Source organism: Malurus melanocephalus, unplaced genomic scaffold (genome assembly GCF_030028575.1).
Source record: "Malurus melanocephalus ecotype Western Australia unplaced genomic scaffold, MMel_1.1 scaffold_33, whole genome shotgun sequence".
NCBI classification, from domain to species: Eukaryota; Metazoa; Chordata; class Aves; order Passeriformes; family Maluridae; genus Malurus; species Malurus melanocephalus.
In genome coordinates, this window is record NW_026623265.1 from 3,483,756 (window position 1) to 3,497,213 (window position 13,458).

At 37.5% G+C, this 13,458-nt stretch overlaps 1 protein-coding gene across 4 annotated transcripts in view; it reads right to left on the minus strand.

Annotated features, from left to right (window-relative positions):
• The window catches only part of UTRN (utrophin), a 348,477-nt gene that overhangs the window by 225,175 nt on the left and 109,844 nt on the right, over positions 1 to 13,458 (minus strand). For all 4 annotated transcript variants that reach the window (XM_057364021.1, XM_057364022.1, XM_057364019.1 and 1 more), the window contains 12 exons: positions 11,533 to 11,712; positions 10,707 to 10,841; positions 10,058 to 10,207; positions 8,540 to 8,701; positions 8,079 to 8,207; positions 7,475 to 7,648; positions 6,763 to 6,918; positions 5,217 to 5,387; positions 3,339 to 3,518; positions 1,711 to 1,839; positions 1,396 to 1,566; positions 698 to 847 (listed from right to left, as the gene is read on the minus strand). In XM_057364021.1, coding sequence (XP_057220004.1) covers positions 698 to 847; positions 1,396 to 1,566; positions 1,711 to 1,839; positions 3,339 to 3,518; positions 5,217 to 5,387; positions 6,763 to 6,918; positions 7,475 to 7,648; positions 8,079 to 8,207; positions 8,540 to 8,701; positions 10,058 to 10,207; positions 10,707 to 10,841; positions 11,533 to 11,712 — 1,887 coding nt within the window. The remainder of the gene's footprint in view (positions 1 to 697; positions 848 to 1,395; positions 1,567 to 1,710; positions 1,840 to 3,338; positions 3,519 to 5,216; positions 5,388 to 6,762; positions 6,919 to 7,474; positions 7,649 to 8,078; positions 8,208 to 8,539; positions 8,702 to 10,057; positions 10,208 to 10,706; positions 10,842 to 11,532; positions 11,713 to 13,458) is intronic.

A 13,458-nucleotide genomic window follows, 5' to 3' on the forward strand; every position in this document is an offset into this window, starting at 1 on the left:
CTTACACTTACACTCAGTTTTCCAGCTCAGTTTATAGTACTTGAGCTGCAAATCAGATAGAAGGCAGATAGAGTGGCCTAACAGGAATTTACCAGATTTTGYAGGCAACAAGGCTATAGTGGGCAAGATGCTAACAAAACTGTGACAGTTTCATATGGGTGAAGAGCAGAGCCTAGATAAGAATCTAGAAGATAAATTTTGTTCAAAGTTTTTATTTGGACTTCTAACATAGAGCCACTTTACTAGATTCTTACTTGCACCTTATCTCACAAGCATCCTCTGACCTGACCTATGCACTGTGATTTATTTTATCACACCAGTTTGAATTTGAACCTCATTCAAACATCATACAAATACAGGAAGGATTCCTTACAAAGAACTGCTTTGAGTGGGAGACAGAAAATAGATAAATGAAAGTCAGAGCTGACTACCTGTATAATGTAAAACCATGTTGRAAATACAGACTCAAGTATGATTAGTTACTCTCAGCATACCAGTCAAGAGGCAAGAGTTATGGGAAAAGTATTGGAAAATTGTGCAGGGTTTCCAAGAAACTAGCAATTCCCTTCCTTTTCTACCCCCAGCTTAAAGGTATTTTCTCAGAATTCCCCCACAAACTCTTAAGCAATGTAACATGGGGACAAAATAGAAAGTAAGTTAGTCAGTCAATTATTTAATTGTTCCACTGCTCACAAACCTTTTCATCTTTCCCACTCAATTCCAGATGTTTTTCCACAACTTTTAACATACTCTGTATGTCACTCTCAAATTTTTCCGGGTCTAGAAAAGCCACTCTAGCTTCACGGGGCTCTGACACAACAGGAAACCGATCTTGTCCGACAAGCATCTGCACAGCAAAATAAAACCTTGCTTAAGCTCAAAATGTAGTCTCAGCTGTAACATACAACCCCCCATGAACAGGCATACCAGTTTACAGGATGATTAGATATCAGCATAAATAAAAATTGTAAGAGTTGTTTGATCTGAGAGATGGCTTGAACACACTAGGTAGTTATCACCAAGTTTCTACCTTCCACTTCCACATCTGAGTGTTCTGTTCTCAAAATAAATGAAAAATCTCCATTCACATTAGATCACAGTGTTGTTTTGTAGTTCACAAATACATACTGCAATACACACAATTGTCTGAAAAGCTGTTTGCAAATTTTCCCATCAAAGGCAAGTCATCACCTACTACTCAGGTTAAAAAAAAAAAAAAAAAAAGCAGTCGGTCTAAGAAACCGTTTATTTTTCACATATAAATATCTACACTTAGAAGAGAACTCAAAAGCAACAAAGTGCTGCTCCAACAAACAATGATCTATCCACTAGAGCCAGTTGCCAACTTCTTGGCACAGAGCTCCCAAACACGTTCTGGGGTTTGTTCATMCTCACCTTGGCACTTTTGATGTGCTGAGAGACCTTCTCAAAATTACGGTTCAGTTCTGCCAGTTTGGGTTCAACAAGTTCCCGGCATGTCACGCCCCGGCCATTCATTAAGATGACAGCCTGGTCACGTACATTATCCACTCGGAGACTGACATCATCTAATTCAGATGTCAAGCGCTAAGAAGTGAAAGCAAATGAAAATGGTTATCCTAGGCAAGGGGAGAGACATTTAAAAATAAACAGGAAGCAAATCTGACAACATCATTCAGAATCCATAAGTTGACTGGGAATATTTTGACAGATGATGTCAACATTTCCTACCTTCACAGTTTCCTCCTTCTGGATAGCTGACTTTTTCTCGATTTCATCCAACAAGGCTTCAGCYTGATACAACCAAGTACTTATGTGGGCAACATTTTCATCAAAAATTTCCAGCTGGCCCTGATGGTTCTGGAAAAAGATGAGAAAGGAGATCAATAAAATAGTGTTTTCTTTGGAAAGAAACACTGAAAATTAGATTGCACCTTTTTTCCTTGAATAGTATTTACAAGAATTCAATTTTCATTCTAGACCTTTTGATAACATAATTCCTAGTTCACAGAAAGGGAAATGGAAGTAGCTGGGGTAGTTTGTACAACTAAATAAAGATAGACAATGTTACAGCCAGACCACAGTATCTCAGCCAAACAAAAATTGTTTTCAGTCAGCACTAGTAGGTATAACATTATGCACTACATGCAGTTGTTGGGKTTTTTTTAACTAGAAAGGTATTATGCCAAATTTACAAACTACAGTAGGCAAGTTTTGATATTTTACTGACATTAAAATATTTCTTCCTCTTAAGAAAAGTCACAGAATTGTACACATGTTAATTAGATCTGCTCTCACACACAGTCAGAAATTGTAACAGTAGGTGACAGACAAATACAACATGTTATTATAAAGCTATCAGAATCAGAGAAGTACCAATCTGTTTAAGCCCAAAGCAGAAAGGTAGATAAGGTTTGCTCTTTTATAATAAGAAAACAAAGGAAGGAGAGAAAAGAAAGAATGCCCCTGATTGCTCTCTGTATCAACATCAATAAACTTTTGCTCCACATAAAAAAAGAACAATTTAATCTAACAAAGCATAGATAATACTTTTCTCCAGACACAAACATAATGTAGAAGGATTTATGGATCACCCTTATAGCATTTATACATAAGGGTAAACTACCCAACTACTCCTAACGTGAAAACACGGACTCATTGAATTACAAAACAAAGAGTTTGACCTGCAACAGGCACGGGACAGGAGGCTTAGGGCACACCATCCATGTGTACACTAAGGTTTCCACAACTTCCACCTTCAAAAGTCCCTTATATGTGCTGATAGCTATAATTAGCCAAACAACACCAAAAAATGCTAGCTATATAACAGCAYTGGTCTGATACTAGAGCCAATTGTACACTATTTCATGACTATTTAGCGTAATCAGCAGCTTTAGGTGCATAATAAGCTTAGTCTTTCAATTACTCAGCTAAGCAGATGCTGTTGCCATACTCAAACACTTGTAGTTATGGCCTGTCCAAAAGAGTCACAAGTGCTTTGCTGTAYACCACTAGGAAGTTATCCAATGTCCATTAAACAGCCATAATCTGGGTGGCAAGGAAATCTATCAACACAAATCCACTCTTTTCATGCTGGAGCTGGCACAGWGGCTGAATATTCAGGCTGAAGAAAGAGCAGCATGCAGCAGCCTAGTTTTCAATCTTTCTCATTGTATACCACCTCTTGTCTTACCTCTCCATATACAGAGCAATTAGATATCCATTCCACATTCTTTTAAAAGTCCATGAGGCATCATGGAAGCTTCACTTTACAGTAAAAAAAGATAAGTAAAAACTCCACCTGCTCCAAAGGTGGGGAGGGGGAACCACCCTGAATGTTTCTCACACATGCRACTCACCAACAAGGTCTCACACCAGTCCTCGGTCCAGGTTCGAACTCTGCTCCAGCCAGCATTAAGGACACACAGCTTCTCCTCCAGGACAGTCTCACTCCCTTCCACCAGAGACTGGAGCGCAGTGCAACTTTCTGTGATGCTCTTCAGGTCAGCTTTCCTCCTCTCCAGCTCTCTCAGCACGTTCTGAAACAGGTTCAGCCATTAACACTGTTTGGCGGCTCCCAAATACGAGATCCAGGGAGAAAGATTTTTACCTCCACAGGGAGCCAACCTATTGTAAATTACCTTCAGTTGTGGAAAATATCAAATATTTTCCAATATATCAATATCAAAATACAACCAAGTGTAATTGCCTTCTGTTTACACTCAGTCTCTTTAGACAGTGATCTCATTTTTAAGAGAGAGCAAGAGCACAATTCATTTAAGTGTCCGGGAACAACTCAGGCACTCTTTTGGTTTGTTGTCTTAGATCATCTTCACTGTTCCTTTTTATTACACAAGTAAATCAAATGCATCACRCTACACTGTAAGTCCAATTTAAAAGGTTCTTTTCTGCACTGTAAAGCACCAAACACAAATTTCAAGATTCACTCTCAATTCCTCTGTATTTTTCCCTATTAAAGTACTATTACAGTTGGCAACAATGAGAAACATGGTAGGCCAASGCTAATTTTTTTTTTGAGAACTAACACAACTCATTATTGCAGATGCTCAATTCACTGGCTACATATTACTGAATCCCTATTGTTATATATAAATATAAGATATATAAATATGTGTATCTTCATCTCTACCCTTTTCTCCAAGTCATCTCTGCTTTTAAATAGCTTTTTTAATATTAAAAAAAAACCTTATTTGAAAGTATGCATACTGACATGCAAATTAAGGAATATATCATCTCTTGAATTGTTTCAAGCACATGGTTTCCATGTGGAAAATAAACCTCTTGCCATACAAGATCAGCAATTATTATTGATATCTGCCTACTTAGAAAGCTCTTTGATGTCAGTGTACARTGTGGCAAAGAATGAACTTAATCACAACCAGTATTTGGAGCACCTTGAACATCTTATTATCTACRAAGTAAAGAATTTATTATTTCATCATAATGTATTATCTTCARAACAGTAACAAAAACTCTAGTGCTAATAATTGCTAATCCTGACTGAAATGCATGAGAACAGGTTATACTAGATGATTTTATAATTTGGTACACTTTTACATTTTAAAAGATTGCAGATKGAATCATTCCAGAAGTAGAAGATGACAGAAAAGAAAAATTGGAAAGATCAGTATTGATGAACTGTATCAACTGACAYTTGTTCCTAACTCCAATATCCAAATTTCTATAGTGTGAGAAAACATAAAACTTCAAAAGCAAAGCTGCTAACATATTTGCCTGTTTCAATTAAAAGCTTGCAGGTGAAAGAAAACAAGGAGTTACAGTAGCACTTGTTTTGCAAAGTCACAATTTTGAAGACAAAGCTGCTTCTATGAAAAGTTGCAAACTCAATTTTACACTCAATGCATTTCTTGGTCAATTTGCTCTACTAGCAAAATATTTGATCCAGTCAGTAATTATATTTGATGATTATTTTAAGAATATTATTCTTATGAGATGTGTGAGAGATACAATAAGTTTTAAACAGCTATTAGTACCAAACATGCAGTAATGCCTTAAATGTTTCACTGGCTGAGTAAGGTTGAAGCAAGAGGCCTGAGATAAAACAGATCAGACTCAGTAGAGTCTGAATCTACTAAAATTTCAGGATGTGGAAGATTTAGGAACARGTTACAGGGATTTAAATTCACAGCCACTTCCACATAGTATTSCCATAATGTCAGAAACTTATTTTAYAAATATTTAGTAAGCATGCTTACTTTGGCCCAGCCAATTTCTGAATCTAGATCAGAAAGCAAACTCTCTGAAGTAGACTTCTGCACGAGGTCAGCTTCAGTGGTAGCCAGCCACTCTGACAGAGAGSCAGACTCCTTCCTCATTCTGCGTGCCAGCTGCGTTGCTCTTTCGAGGTCTTGTTTTCCTTCTGTCACCTGCAAAAATAAAATTCAGAGGAAAAAAAGAAAACAAAATTAGATTTTAGAAGCTAGCAAATCCAAAATTTGCTAGCCRGCTAAAATATCCACCTAAATATAAAATAAAATCCTTGCATCTTAAGACTGTCTTGCTTTAAAGGAARGACCCTAAAAAGAAAATTCATTTATAAACATCCGTATGTTACTATAGAGCATAGAACATACAGAAATAATTTTAAACTAAGATACACTTAAAGGAGATAAAGAAACCTGCATACCAATTTATTTGTAGCTAGTAATGACTAAACTGATGTTTATCACTTTGTTATGATCTTTTAACTGAAACTCAATGGAATTTAGAATCCAGTCAGTCACTTACAAAGTAAAATTCAATTCCTCCTAGTAATTTGAAAGGCCTGCTAGCAGAAAGCTGTAAAGAAAAATTTCACTGAAAATCTAGTCTGTCCCTAAAAACATATCAGTAAAATTGGTATGAAATTTGATGTTCGCTGCAGTATAATCATTTGTATTTCACAYTGATTACACAATGAGTCTGGTCAAATTTTAACATAGACTTGAGAATAATTCTAAGCTTAGCAGTCAGAATTAATTGACATTTCAAAAAATTGTTCTCTGTTCTCAGCTCAAAAAGAAAAATCATAACATTATACAGCCAATGACTCTGCCTTCTTTCCTTTCATAACCTCTTGTCTATATACTTATCTAAAATCCACACCTTCCTGAATATTCTCAACTTTAGAACTGCAAAGTACTTCCTAGAACCCATTCCAAGATATTCCAACATGGTAATCTAACCTTTTACCCACAGTTTCATTCACAGAGCACTGAACTGACATAAATCCACTTGGGATTCTGCTTCAATTTAGGTAGAAAGTCCTACCTGCCTCCTAAGGATTTAACCATTTTTAAACACTTCACTTGGATAGGCAACTGTTCAACTTCTATGAAAAATATGCAATATTTAATGCAGTTTATGGGAAATACAGGTTTGGCTTCATTGTCTATTTCATACTGAGAGCAACCATTTAGATGGATTACAGTTCAAAACCATCATGACAACTCCTAAAAAAACCTCAGACTGACTCACACTTCTCACATGATAATCTGAACATAAATTATCTWGTCGGATTTTAATGAATGGCAGGTCATTAAAATGAAAGAGCAATAAAAGCTCTGTGAACCTTCCTTTTTTCCAAGGCTACCTCTCCTCCAGGGAGGAATGTGYAATCTTTAATCTCTCAAATGATTGCTCCTGGATGCAGCAATGAGTCTACATACTATCAGCTCTAGAAGCAAACCTAAAATACCACTGACAACAAAGAAAGGAAATGACATGCAGACAAATATTTATACTTATATTTATTYTTCTTACCTGTGCCCCCAAGTCATTGTAAAGAAATTTCAATGCTGTCAGTTGTTCATCCATCGCTTTGGGATTATCTGTCTGTTGTTTCTGTACAATTTGCCTTCCTGTYTTGATAACAGTTTCAACTTCCAATTTCACCTCACTGAGGGTCTTATAGAGTTTCTGAAAAAAACCAAATATGTATACTGGTAATCAATTTGTAGTGCAGATTTTTTCAGACTCTGCTTCCTTTGGTGACCTTAAGATCAAATTGCACACAAACTCTGAGCTATGGGTTAATAGCAATATCTGACAAGAAGATTCCAAACTCCTGATGTTCTATATTTTATTTTATTTTWTTTTCAAAACATATTAGATCAATAATTTAAGTGTATTCAACAAGGCTAATATTGTAAACTTATCATAGTATTTGCTTTGTTCAAATACTAATGAATGTGATATTTCTCCAAAACACAAGGATGAACTAGGGAAGGGAGTTTTCATAAATTCAGCTATTCCACCATATCTATGATTAACAATCCACTACTTCTATATCCATGTTATTACCTACAAGAATACAAGGTTTTTAGTTATCAAGTGCTCTGTTAGCAYTTTGCAATCAGTTGCAAGAGTTCCATGAAGACTTTAAGCAAAATTTCCTCAAGAGAGAGTTTAAGCAAGAAGAACCACACAAGAAAGAAGCCTCCCCAAGCACAAGTCATGAACATTGCATACRTACCATGCACTTTTCCAGATGAGCTTGGATTACATCTGGGTCAGTATCCTTCACATCCAAGACATGAAGTTCTGCTTTTACACCATCCAACACCCGCTTGCAATCTAACATGCGTTGCTCAAAATTCGCTGGTTTCTGGAAAAGCTGATACTTTGTACACACTTCCCGGAGCTTTCTCTGTTTTAATGAACATCATGTTGAAAGATTGTTTTAAATTAGTACCTGCACTTCAAAAAACAACATTTAAAGCATCTTCTATCACAGATGATAGCCCATCATGCTACCACAACGCAATATACAAAATTTTGGCTTGGTGATAGTGTTGCCATCACCTATTCCTAGTCTCTACCTGAGGTGCAAGAGAGATATAATTCTGTATTTTTTTGAAAATATCCATTTCACTCAAATACAGACTTTCTGACTTTTTCAGCATTTATCCCATGACACTTGTGAAATTTAAGCTCCCTTGTTCAATTCCATCTAGGGCTGCTTGTTTTCTTACGAAAGCACACAAAAGCATATTCTATTTCCTTCTGACGTTCACCTGACTGCACCAAACATTTTACAGGCTGACACAGAAGTGTAAGTGCAACTCTCATGCCTTTACCTGCAAAGCATCCAGCTGAGTTCCACCAYGGGGAGACCTGCATTCAGGAGAAGAAGGAGGGAAAGAACGAGCACTTTTCTTCAGTTCCTCTAAGGTGGATTCATGAGCTGCAATCTCAGCTTGAATTTTCTGCCATGTCATAGAAATGGGGAAAAAAATATTACAAGGTTGCTTGCAGAGAGAAGAAGGGCAGCTTGCTTATCACCCATTAGAAGTAAAWCTACTCTGTAAAAATTAAACACCACCAGGTTTATTTTAAATATTCTGTCTTTGGWGACAGCTTGCTAAATTGAAAGCAGCTGTTATTCAATACAACCTTCTTAAAAAAATRAAACACTACAGATTACAAAAGATAGCACCTAGTGCATCAGCACAGGACTGAAATTAATTACTATGTCTAGGCTGAGTACTATCATGGAATATTTCCCAAAGTTTTCTAGTGAGGAGCTATATGGAAATACCTGGGCCTCCTGGGGCATCTGAAAGGCATCTATCCTATCGGTCAGRTAAGATGTCAGCTGTCTATCCAGATCTCCTAAACTTTCCTGCAAGACCTGCAACATGTGGTCGGTTTCTCGCATGGTCTGAAGCTGTTGTTCCAAGGCGATCTGTCGACTCACAGCCTGAAAGGTAAGACAAGATGGAGCTGTAATTCAATACTAATYGTAGTAGACTTCCTCAAAACAAGGCAGGAGAGACACGAAAAATCCTGTGCCTGGAGGACTGGCTAAAAAGAACCCTAGAAAYAGCAATTTTTGAAGCTTACTGTGGCCTCTGAACCAGTAACTGACAGTGGAATAGAAGGAGAGTGCTGCTGTTAGATATACACAAGATAGTGAAAACAGGTATCTCCTATCACCTCAGGAAGAAAGTACTCGGTTAAAACCATGCCAGTTCCATAACTTGCTACTCAATGGCAATCGGGAACTTTGCAATAGACCASAGACCAATGTTGTTTGATAGGTTAATGTTCACATTCCCTTTCAAAATCACAAACTCATTCTGTTATACTGTCAAAACGGAAGTTCACAGTTTTTACTGTTTATTGCCTCTTCCTTCAACAGTATCTGAAATATCCCCATCTGCATATGAACACAAATTCCCCACTACCAGCACACGCACAGACCAGGCCATGTGCGCACACACACACGTGAAGAGCTGCCAACAGCCCAGTGTACCAGTGCTGCAGCTGCCCAAACAAACAGGTTTTTATATGACAGGTTTTTATATGGCAATAGAGTACTGGTGTAACATGGAAAACAGTAGTCACTGCTAACTTAAATGACAGCACACAGCCCCCAGCTGTGGCCACTGCAWTCATGTTGCTCATTGTAATGAGAATGAACCAAAATTCCCCTCCATTATTACATTTCAGTGACAGAAAGCAATTCTCATTCTACAGCTTGGCAGGGGCCTGTATTACTAGGATACAGAACAYAAGTTACAAACCTGTGCTACCTGAAATACAGAAGGTCTTCCTCTACTTATTCAATCTGTAAAAGWCCACTCTGAAGTAAAAGGACAACCTAATGAGTAACGAGAAGAATGTTTTCCTTCTACTCTTTATTGCAGTATGACTCCCTAGCTATTTCTAAGAGTGAAAATGTCACTTATGCTCTTTATTTTTACTGTTAGTGAGAAAATGACCAATATTTATGGCAGTAGCAAGGCAATATTAACYTCAGTTATTGAACTGTTCCTCGAGKTTGGAACTGCCTTCTTGTCAAAATCACCTGAAAAAATACTAGGGCACCCCTGCAGCGCAAGCTTGCATAACAAAACTTGACTCAAGTCATGAAAAAAAACAAAAGCATTTTGCTCTTTGCATATTTTTACAAACTGAAAACAGCAGACAACAATGACTGTTTTTATTCTTTTCCTATATTGCAGTCTTGCATCTTTGAATTCAACTAACATGAAACATTTCAGAATTGAGCTAAAAAACCCAGTCTTCCTCAGCCTTAACTCCAGGTTCTTACCAAGTGACTCAATTCCTCATAGCGCGCATTGAAAGCTTCCAATTTTTCACTGATGATGTCATCAAGAATCCCTCCATCAATCAATGTCTGCCCAAGTTCCCGAATCTGCGTTCGATTATCAGCTGGGTGACGCAAGACTGATTCCAGGGACTAATTAGCAGAAAATGTTTTAAAAGTCAAGACACTGAATATTATTGTCTTTTCAGAGCTGGAAATCTAGTTGTACATAGAAGTTCAACACTACAAATGTCTTGAGAGGGCTCTAGAAGCATGAATTAGTTACAGCGTAATGCATAATGGCACAAGGCAAATACAGAGGTGTTTTTTCTTTAGATAATTAAATGTCACAGCATTTCTTGCTTATTCACATCATTTCATACTACTATAGCACTAGAAGGAGTTAATTTACACAGAGCAGGAGAGAGCATATGGTTTTATCACGGTACCAAGTATGGCACTATCACATACAGTAAAAGTTCACATTTGGTGGAGGCTCTTAAAAATATCACCTTCCAATTCAGAGTAATAAGTTCATTTAATGTGAAGAATCAAAATACTCAGCACATTACGCTATGCTGCTGAAGTGCAGAATTTTTTTTTTAACAGAGCTATCTGCAAAGTTACTCATCTGATAGAATCATTAGAATACCTCAAGAGCATCATTGACAGCATCCAATTTATCAGGCAGATTTCCTGTCATTTGCACCCTTTCTTCCAGATTGTTTAGCCAAGCTGTTTCTAAATCAAGATACTGAAGCAGCTCTATCCAACAGGACCACACTTCCTAGGAGCAACAGAAAAGAAAAAAATTAGCCTAGAATGCAAGGCATAGCTGATATACTCTATGAGCAACTTAAAGACATCTTTCRGAGAAATTCCTCTAAAGAGACAAGTAGAAAATAATAAAAAAATACCATGGTATTAGAATGCTCTGCATAGAAAAACCTGCAGCTGTATYAGGACAATACAGAGAAATAAGCACAGTGGTCTCTAAATTCGTGCTAAAACTATCACTGGAATAAGGTTCAGGAAACTATGTAAGAATGTAACAAAAAGCATCTGCTACTCCTAAAGACAGGACACACACACCCTACCCCAGACCATAATAACATGTTCTAATAATTATGGGATTTCAAGCTTTAATTTCTAGYAAGTTCCTTTTTGCCAGGAATCCCTACGGCCTTTCAATCTTTACAGCAACTCTTCCCCCAGCTTGTAGCACTCCATGGGGTTGTTGTGACCCAAGTGTAGCACCCGGCAGTTGGTCYTGTTAAACCTCACACCGTTGGCTTCAGCGCATCAAATCAGCCTGCCCAGATCCCTCTGCAGAGCCTTYCTACCCTCCAGMAGACCAACACCCCTACCCAACTTCATGTCATCCCTTAATATACCAAGGGTAGGCTTGATATCCTTAACCAGATCATCAATAACAGATATTGAACAGCTATTACTAAGCAGAGAGCTATTGTTCTTACCTCCAAAGTGTGGCATTTCCCCCGGATCCGATTGCACAGTAGCTGGTAGTTCTCCAGCACAACATTCAACTCAGTGGCCAGGTCCTGACCGCTGGATGGCACTTTGGCAGCCAGCATCTTGATGTTGTCTTTGAGAATCTTCACCCTCACCTCCTTCTGCAACACATCCTCCTTCGCTCTCTGCCAAAAAAATGCATTACACAATCAGCCTCCAACTGCCCTACACTCAGCTACTCACCACTTAAACCAAAATCGGTAGCGTCACACTGGAGGTCTTGCTGCCAGTATACTCTTGGGCCTGAGCACAACAAAATATGGCCCAAGCCTGCATGGAATTCAGATCATGTTACAAGTGTTGCAAGATCCTGCTTTATCATATCAAGTATACAGATATAATTACCATTTATGGTTTGTTTATTAAAAAAAATCATGACTCAAACAAAAAAAAAAATTTAGGGCTATTTCTATACTTTCTTGTAAATAGGAAAAACAAATTAATCAGAAAAAAAAAGATGCTTGCTAGAAAAAAAAGCATATTAAGGAGAAAAAGGTAGGGTGAAATCACAGAAGTTATGAGTCTCAGAGCTCAGTAACTCTCTTCCAAAGTTATCCAGGAAAGACGTTGCAATTGCCTAGGACATGTACAAATACAAGGCTGGAACCTCCCCCACAGCTKCTGGGTGTGCTACAGGAACACACAGAAAGGACAGAAGAATTCCTTCAATCTAACCACACTCAGAGGAGCCTGGCAACACAATATAGGATAAGTGAAGTAAAACTCCCAATACACAGGTCTGGAGAAACTGTATCGTCACTTGTCAAATTTTGCCTTAACCAGAACTGAGGAATGAGAACAGCTGGAAGACACATCAGGCAGACCTGTCTGAGTCTCCCTGCTGAGACAAATAGAAGCCTCCAGAAACAGAGACTGTCCTATGTCTTTCTTTTCAAGGACAGTTTYATGAAGTTGAAATACCTCTGATACATAAGGTCTTGCACTTTAGAGAATTTAGCATAATTTTGGCACATATATTTCAAGATGCCTTCCAAATCTAAGGCAAATAAAAAAAAAACAGTTAATAGAAGTAAAAAAATTAGAAAATTTTGGAAACGTATTTTATGGTAGGATTATCAAAAAACCACCCAGCCTTATCTTAAACCTATTCCTTTAAATCTCAGCAGGAGTTCCACTCTCTGCTCAAATGAGAGCAGAATTGGCAAACTTAAAACCATATGCAAAAACATGCCAAATTCACAGAGTGCTCTTCCCCAGTCCTAAAAGTAAYCCCAGGATAATATTGTTACTGCAAACGAAAGAAGAATTGTAAGCGTTACAATAAGCTTACTGCCTCACCRGCATAACTGTCATAATATACATAATATAATCTGGATTTGACAAAGGTAAATGTGCTCCAAGTCTCATAGATTTGCCAATGAAAAGAAGACTCTTTCTTTCCTTGGCTTGTGTTCAGCCAGCTGTCAGACTATGTGATATCAAGCGGCTTCAAAGGACATAAATATATTAAAACACTTGTTAAGAACTGCTTCAGAAAACCCCTTCAAAAAGAACAATTCATATCCCAAATAGCTTTGTAAAAGCACTTGTACAGGAGAAATTCTTTTTTATGGTCCATCAAGTAACAGTATAGTGGATACTCATTTAAAAAGTGTACATGCAAGGCAAAACATTTATGAAGATATGACTGAGCTCTCAGATTAAAAAGCAGAGATTCACTATGTACATATACASAAAAAATTATTTACTCAACTGCCAATATTACAATGAGGCAAAAATATCTCCTTCTGCATTTATTTGGCAACCAGAGCTATAACTAGAGAAGCAGGGACCAACATCACTCACTGATCCTTGTGGATCTCTTCCAACTCAGGATATTAAAAAAAAAAAAAAAAAAAAAAAATCACTAT